General features: G+C 36.4%; 1 protein-coding gene across 1 annotated transcript; it reads right to left on the bottom strand.

The window, feature by feature from the left end:
• Window positions 1-3,027: 3,027 nt before the first annotated feature.
• On the bottom strand, window positions 3,028-8,610 carry LOC107716474 (protein pelota homolog). The gene is made up of 13 exons (XM_016522940.1): window positions 8,592-8,610; window positions 8,255-8,347; window positions 7,991-8,141; window positions 7,622-7,712; window positions 6,676-6,839; window positions 6,397-6,457; window positions 6,150-6,311; window positions 4,849-4,895; window positions 4,676-4,749; window positions 3,751-3,822; window positions 3,575-3,649; window positions 3,445-3,476; window positions 3,028-3,361 (listed from the first exon to the last, which is right to left on the bottom strand). The coding sequence occupies exons 2-13, from the start codon at window positions 8,311-8,313 to the stop codon at window positions 3,267-3,269; spliced, it is 1,083 nt and encodes a 360-aa protein (XP_016378426.1). The 5' UTR covers window positions 8,314-8,347; window positions 8,592-8,610; the 3' UTR covers window positions 3,028-3,266.
• Between the last annotated feature and the right edge of the window lie 266 nt (window positions 8,611-8,876).

Genomic DNA, 8,876 nt, shown 5'->3' with positions numbered 1-8,876 from the left:
AGGCGCCACAACTATAACGACATGTGAATAATCCCGCCCACTCTAAAGCGGTACTAAACTGCAGTGGAAACGCAAACCGAGCCGAACCGAGCCGTGCCGTACCGTACTGAGCCGTACCACGCAGTGGAAAAGCGCCATTTGAAGGACTTCTTCCACATTTACGCTCCGTTTCCAATCAGTTCAAATGACCCGACTAGTCGACTTCGACTCGACTTTCATCACATAAAAGTCGACTTCAAAAAATCAGAAGTCGTTCAACCCCTACTGGGCACACGTGGGGAAATCTGTTTACATTTTGAGAGTATGCATTTATATTTTCAATTTTTAACACTGTAAAATTTGACAACACATTGAAAAAAAATAATAAAATAAAGTGGTACCCGAGCCATATGTAGAGATCGGAGTATCTGCTCTTTTAACACCTTAGCATCATGGTGGTGACACTTTCACAGGAGGCTGACAGTCAAATTCATCCTCATGGCATGTGCATAAAACGAAAAATGTGCTATAAACATAACATACACTGTTGAAAGCACAAAATAATGATGTCAACTACTCACACATTCCTTTAAACAAAAAAGACGTCCGTTGGACCATGATTTTATCCCAGTGACAGCTACACAAATATTTTATGTTCAGTAAACATGACTAAATTCAGATGTAATTTGAGGTTTAGTGTTAATTCATGGATGTTATAAGAAATTACTCAACGTTGGAGTCGCTTTAAGCCCAGTTTAAGTATACTTCAGTTTTGACACAAATGCTAAAATGCAGCCAAATGCACTATTCTGTTACACCAAATACACAAAATAATGATCTTTAAAAAAGCATCATATGACCCCTTTAAAGTATACTCCAACTGATCCAAGTGAACACAAACTGTCGACACATGCCCACTAGAAGGTATCTTCTTTGTCCACTGTCTGTGCTATTAGCCTGCTACTGTAGTGAAACTGCAACTACGTGTATAGATTATTATAGAAATAAATTAATTTGTGAGAGATGTCTTATTTAAACATTTTCATGGCAACGCGTTTATTGTGATGAGAGCTTACTGTCATGACAGCTGATGTGTTCAAGTCCTCCTGGGAAGTTGATATTTACGAGCTGGGAAGTAGTAATTACCATGTCTGGTGCAATCAAGTCACTTTGGCCGGTGCAATATAGCAATGAACCTTATCTTCAAAAAAATTAAGCAAGATTTTTTAACTCTACTTCTACAAAATGCTGAATGAAGAATGTACATCAGGTGTATTTTTGCTTTTTTAAGGTCTTATTCAATTATGAAGATGCTGTAAACTGAATATTATATATTCTATTGTAATTGCACAGTACAATCATATTTTGTACATGCACCTTTGCTATTTTTATTGTAAATGAAATAACTTCATTTCAACAAATCTATAGTCAATATAGATTCTGAATCTATTGTATTCGACATGTTTTTTTTTCACCAACATGCCCCCAACTTGAAACCGCAGGGCTTTGTGGTGCCATTTATGTGCATTAAATTCATAAAAACGATCTTTACATGACTTGAACACACTATAAAACATGAGTCATCGTCAACAAAGAATCTACTTTAAATCTAAGCTACATACGTATTTGTATTGCTATTGGAGACTAAAATGTGTGTGACATTGTAAAGATTTTATAGCATTGTATTTATGCTTTGCACCTGTGACTAATTATGTTTGCCACCACTTCCATGTGTAACAAACTGTGACGTTGATGATTGGTCAAATATGCATTTCTAAATACACTCCAATCACCTCTGAGAACGAATTTCAAAATTGGAACGAATGGGTGTTCCGAGTAGTGCATATAGAAAAACAGTTGAACATTCACTAGGGGCCAGTCGCGTAGCTACGGGTGGACCGGGGCCTACCCACCTGTCAGTCAGGCCCACCCAGTCAGTTGCTTCACAAGGTAGCCCAATCATTGTGAATTCTGTTACAATAATCACAATACTTGACCTATAAAAAATAAATTGTGTTTCTTAATTCTTGTTTGCCATAATGATGAAGATAAGTTTGCAAACAGCTCCTTGCTGCTTAGCTACAGCAGGATGCCGTTATACATGCCTTTGTCCATGTTAGGGTTTTCCTGGCACGTCACGCTACTTCTATGAGTCCGTTTTGTACTTTCTGCGCGAGAGAGCGCCCTCCGGCTTCGAGTATGAATGAAACGTCCCCTGCGTATTCCACGCTCAAGCAGCTGAACAGCTCTGCGACTGCTAGTGCTAACGTTAATTCACCTATTTCTCCATCACCAGCAGCGCTCCATTCTCCAGCGTCTACCTCCCCTACACGCCAGTGTATAGCTACATGAATCTACATTTTACGACTATGTAGTTGCCTAGTCACTGTTGTTTATTTTGTTTATGTGGCCGCTGAGCCAGACTATGACGAAGCATGGTTACATACTGTCCACTGCTGTACTAATAGCTACTGTCCTGCTGATTTGATGCTGTCCGTCTGTCAGATGCGCGCTCATGTGGTGTGGCCGCCTTGCTCATGCTGTTCTTATCGTTATGTTCTTAACACTGCCTATAATGACATACAGGCTTATGCTCTGATTAAACAGTGATGTGTATTCAAGCAGGTGTAACTGTTAGTTGTGTAGCTGTTAGTTCAGCTCTGTTTCTCACACAATAAGGTGAAGGCCTATTTTGATTACAGATGCGATTTTAGGCTAGGCCCACCCAATTTTCTCTGGGCCCACCCACATTGTAATTTCTCGCTAGTGCTAGGGGCGTTTTCAAACCTGGCTCGTTGGGAGTGTTTGTTATCCAAACCTGCACATTTTTTTCCTTAGTTTGGTTTGTTTTTAGTTTGCAAATGATCTTCTCTTGAAAAGGGTGCATTGCAAGGATGCGTTGCAGTATCCAAGTACCTGTGTCCAAACTATATAAATCATCCACAGCTCTGTAATGTCTTAAAAATTAATTTGCAATTATTTACAAATAAATGATGTTTCAATGACTGCAGAGTACCCACTTTGCAATGTGGATTAATATGCATCTTTGATAAGACAGCACACAAGGATTAATAAAGTAATGATGTTCAATACTTTTTAACATTCTTCAGAGCTCTGCTTTTCTGTTTAATAATCATTTCAAATAATCAATTATCCCGGTGTTTTGTGATGTTTCAACTGATTTCAAATCCTTTATTAAGGCCATAATAAAGTCTCATTCCATTTAGTCCTAACTGTGAAGCATTTCCGCTCTTTCATACCAAATCCTTTTGCATGAGAGCATAATGTTAGTCTTCATCAGAGCTGCTGTCCTCCTCAGCTTCAGACACATCAGCGATGGGGAACCTCAGGATGGCCGCCACTCCACTCAACTGATTCAACTCTACAGAGACAAATCACACCATGTCAGTCACATGGCGATCCAAAATAATTCTCTGAAACAAAGACTATAGAAAAGAAACTTACGTTCTCCAGATACGTGTAGGCTTGAGAATATTCTAAAAAATATATTATTAAACAGAAGAAGAAAAGAGCTAAAATATTTTGCATAACACAGATAGCATAAGAATATGACCATACACAATCATTTGAATACCTGACATTTCCTCCATTTTCTTTGACATTGTCTACAAGCCGAACATACCGGCTGCGAGTGGCTATTTCTTGATGTCTGTCATGGAGAAGAAAAAATAAAATACATATTTTATATGAAGTACACAATTAAAACAGAATAGACCATTACATATGGATTTGATTACTTTTTAAATGTACCTAAATAGTTGGTCACTGATCAGCAGGATGTCAACGGCTAAAGCTTCACTCGCTCTTTCCACATGAGCCAATCTGTACAGAGCAAAAGCTTTTTTAATACATGCAAATACTGTTATAAATGATCATGTCTCAAGAATGACATTCTACTAACTATAGTAAAAAACTCTGCTACTACATATCAACTAACTCTCATTGGAGTATTAATAGACATATGTTAGGGTTAGCAGAATCATTTGACAAATATTTGCAAAGTTACTTACAGTAAGTAGAATGTCTGATGGAGGACCATCAAAATAAAGTGTTAGCAGATATTAAACAGACAGTCTTCTAATACTCTGACTGGTAGTTGACAAGTAGTTGCAAAGTTGCTTACAGTAGTAGAATGTCTAAAGTGGACTATCAAAATAAAGTGTTATGAATGTTTTTTTTTTCTCATTGAGATGGTGTGTGATACTGACAGGAATGACTTATTTAAAGGGGTCATATGATGCGATTTCAAGTTTTCCTTTCTCTTTGGAGTGTTACAAGCTGATTGTGCATAGATAAGATCCCTGAAGTTGCAAAGACTAAAGTCGACTCTGTTCTCCTTTCGGGCTCTGTCTTTACATTTATTTTGAAAGATGAAGCTCGCGATTATGGTAAGGGGCGTTACATTTCCGACAAGTGCTTGCGGTGTTCGGCCAATCACAATGCACTGGGTCAGCTGGCCAATCAGAGCAGACTGCGCTTGTCGGAAGGAGGGACTTTGTAGAAAACGAAGCGTTTTTTAAAGAGGCGGGGCATAGAGGACTTACAATAATGTACAGTATTTGAAAAATAATGTGTTTTTTGAACATTAAAGCATGTCAACATATTCTGTTACACCAAATAATGATCTTTAAAAAATCATCATATGACCCCTTTAAATAGTAGTGATTTTGATCACCCATAGAAAGCTCGATCAGGCTCCTGTTGAAGCATCTTGTAAAAGTCTTCCAAAGCCTTAACCTCTCCAGCTGCCTAAAACAGAAAAAAAAACATCACCTAGTATTAAACATCACACTGTGATGGCAATGCTACAAGCTATATGTGCAAATGTACAAATCCAAATTTAGTCACCTTGGTGTCAGACAATCGGGCGGTGACTGCTGGATCACACAGCACTTCTGTAGAATTAAAATCTCAGATTTATATTGTCACATTAAAACAACAATGAAGAAAAAAAAACTTAAATGCAGATACACAAATGTAAATATGAAATTTTGATGACAATTTCCCTCTCAGTATGTACTTTTTTGCTCTTTTAATTGCATATTAAGTATATTCAATTATTTAATATTTTCATGCATGTCTAAGGTTAGTAATTTGCATAAAATGTGTCCAAATTATATCCATATAAAGGGTTGCCACACAATGATATATGTAAGATTTTATATATTTGCATAAAATCATCATTTTAACATTTATAAAGGCACCACAAGAATGTGATTTTTTTTTTTTGCCAATGAGCAGTTTCAATTGTTCCTATAGTTTCATAAATTTACAGTAAATTGTATTATTAAAGTTTGAGAAAACGTAGATATCATACACAAATTTGTGCTTGCACTTGGTTAGTGAATGAGACCGATTTAACCAATTTTTCGTGTTTCAATGCAGAATCCACAGTTTTGTGGCATGAATGATGTAGTGTTATTTGCTCACTTGGTGTCTGTCAAATAGATGAGCATTTTTAAAAAATTGTTGCAGTCGAAATGTAACATATTCCAAAATTTTGCACCACTGCATTGGAGCGTCATTTAAATAAGAATATATGAAAATTTTGCGTAACAAATAATGCAAATAATTTTGCTTATTTATTTCCATAATATCTGTTAGTTATCATATTAAAACAGCACTTAGCATTATATATTAGCATATATAGCTGGTACAGTACCCACATTCAAGCCAAATATACCAGTCATACCAAAGGTTGAACGCAAGATGGTGCTATGAGGAAAATATTCAGTGCCCAAGTGCCTACATAACAAAAGACAGCTTAATTTTTGAAACTTACAATTTATGTAGTTTTTATTTACTTTAACTAAAAATGAAAATGAAACTGAAAGATTAAACTGATCAGATCAAATTGTGTATTGTTCACTAGACCTCAACCGTCTTGCAAAAGAGATGACTCTTCTTTTCATCCGATAATGGTCCTGACTTTGAAAAGCAGATTATTTGTAACATTTAGTTATTTTATAGTTTAATGAGTCACAAACATTTCATTAGGTGACTTTACATTATGTAACGCTATTCTATTCCTTGAAGAACTGTAAATTTTATTCATGTTTTCCCTTATCCCAGCAAAATCTGGCAAGCCTACTAGTAAATTATGAAAGTTTTGCACATCTTCACTTTTGAAAGGTGAACAGAGTATTGACCTTTAAGTGAATACTTGTGTCCAGATGAGGAGTGCACCACCATGAATTTGGATCTGTTCTCCAGGAGAATTTTGCAGTCTTGCCTCACAGCCTCTTTAAACAGGTATGAGATGAACTGATCTTTCACAAATCCAGGACTGGCCACCAGAATACACTTCACCACTAAAAAACACAAATGCAACAAAAATATCAGTATTTATTTGTCCATTGTCCATCCTTATGATCTGAATTTAAAAAAATTAATTACCATCAAAATTGAAGTGTCTAAGAATGCCCTGCATGACAGCCTCATAAAATCTCTCCAATGCCTGAAAGAGAACACTATCACTGTATGCATATTTTGAAATATACATGAAGCAACTGAGAAGCATCTATTGCAGAACATGTAGAAACAATAGTTGCATCCATTGTATACCTATTGTATTTCTAATGGATTACATCTATTGCTAACAATCATTTGCTCAATATAATGATAAACACCTAAATGCATTTTCAGATTTATTGTCACAAGGTTTTATTGGCTCACCTTGTCATGTTGAGCACAACTGCCTTTCCTCTTGCGGGGGATGGTGACCTCAACCTTTGCCCTTAGTAAGGTCATGGCTGGAGTCACGAGAACCAGATTGGCCAGACCTTCCTGCATCACAACAGCAGCCACATCTGCTTTCTGAGCGGGGTCACATGCCTGCTCTATTGATGAGGGAAGAATCAGGGTTCAAATCAACTAGTGATGAGCTGGATCAGATTCATTAACCTTTTAGTATGCTCATGGCTGCTCTCTGCCATGCAGTGAAAGTGAATGGTGACTGCAGCTGTCAAGCCATTAAGATACTTGGTGAAGTACAACTACAAAATTCAGTTCTGTTTCTCACACAAGGTGAAGGCACACGTCATGTTTCTTTACATAGCATCCTTATGAAGCTGAAGTGTCTGTAAATGCTAACATAACGATAGTAATAAAAAAGTACCTACTTGCCTTCTAGGTCTGGAAAGCATTAAAACCATCCTTTTTACCATGGTAGCTTTAAAAAGTCACTTTCACATTTTTAACCATTTTAATTTTATTTTGGGTGGGAAATTATTGTAAAGATCCCAGATACGAGATGTGTCTTAAGTGATTGTAAACAGACGGGACAAATTAAAAAACAAAACAAAATTAGAGCTTGATAGAGGTGATCAACATCCATTTTCACTGCATGAAAGAAGAAAGCAGTGTGATTTATTTGCAAAATATATCTTTTTGTATTTCAAAGAAAAAAAATTAATTCCTGTTTTCAAACCTGGATGCCAACATAAAATTATAAAAATATTATAAATATGATAAAATAATAAAGAAAGCATTTAATCATTTTTTCATAATTTAGTCATTAATCATTTTTTAAACATTTTGTTACATAGTATGTGAAATAGTTATTAGTCAGAAAAGCTCATTTTAGTCAGAAAATATGCTAAAAAAAACACCAACACATTACCAATTCTGTCCAACACCACGCTGTCCCAGACTTTTTTGGCAAGAGTGAAGTTTCTGTTGAGCTCCAGTTCAATGGTATGATAGGCACCCATCTACATATGACACAAGAGAAAAAAGCATTCACATTTAGGCTAAATTAACATACGGAATATTCCCAGAGGGTCAATATAAATTACTATACTTAATATTCAAATTTATAAAGTATAAATTCTATTTTAGGTGTAAAGTTGGCACAAATGTCAACACTATTTATATCATACATTTTACATAAATTTACATGTCATAAGTGCAACAAACCTTTGAAATATGAAAAAAAATCGAAGTTAAAAATTCTAAAAAGCAGTCTATACATTTCTAAATGCACTCTGACCTTCACATACTGGTTCTCCTGGATGTTTGTTCCTTTGACTCTGAGCTGACAGGCCTGGGAATCAAAGTCTATCGTCTCCACACATAAAGTCAGTGTGGTGCGCACACGTGAACTGCCCACACTGCCTGTGGAGGACTCTGTCTGCACTTTCCTGTTTGTGACATCAGATTGTTTTCACCGAGTAGAAAAATCTCAGATAACAAGTGTGATAAAACAAAACTGGTAAAAGATGGTGGTCAGTATGGCATAAAAAAAGGGACAGACCTGATGGTTGAGGCTCTGAGGCTGTCGCCCACCTGCAGCAGGTTGTAGGTGTGCCACATATCCTCTGCTTCCTCAGGTATTAGTGTCACCTGACTGAAAATAAAAAATCAGAAACAGAAGACAGAAACTTTCACTTTTGTGATGCCTACTTTGCTCTTTAACTGTAAAGGCAAGGCAAGTCAGTTCACTCTTGAGACTGCACTAGGGCAGCTATTTTCTAAGTACTGCTTCAATCTGACTGAATGGGGTAATACTGAAATTATGAAATCGACTTTATTTTTTCAATAACAAAAGAATTAAAATCTGACATGAATGATATCATAAACATTTTACTTACACTATTTATTTAATGTTACATCTATTTTTATATATTATTACATTTATTTTTATATTAAATCTGAACTAGGGCTGCACGATAAATCGCATGCGATATTTAACGCGCATCTTGTCAGTAAAGCCATTCTGTAATCAGCGGTAAATCTCCATCACGTGCGTGCTTTCACATTGAGCAGCATTAACTACACAGAGCCGTTGTTCACAGACGAGCTGCGCAAAACCACGTTCATATTCGCGCGATTTTTTGCGCAGCTCGTCTGTGAACAACGGCTCTGTGTAGTTAATG

Source organism: Sinocyclocheilus rhinocerous, unplaced genomic scaffold (genome assembly GCF_001515625.1).
Source record: "Sinocyclocheilus rhinocerous isolate Xijiao unplaced genomic scaffold, SAMN03320098_v1.1 scaffold419, whole genome shotgun sequence".
NCBI classification, from domain to species: domain Eukaryota; kingdom Metazoa; phylum Chordata; class Actinopteri; order Cypriniformes; family Cyprinidae; genus Sinocyclocheilus; species Sinocyclocheilus rhinocerous.
The sequence above is the reverse complement of the archived record's forward strand: the minus strand, read 5'-3'. Positions and strand labels throughout refer to the sequence as shown.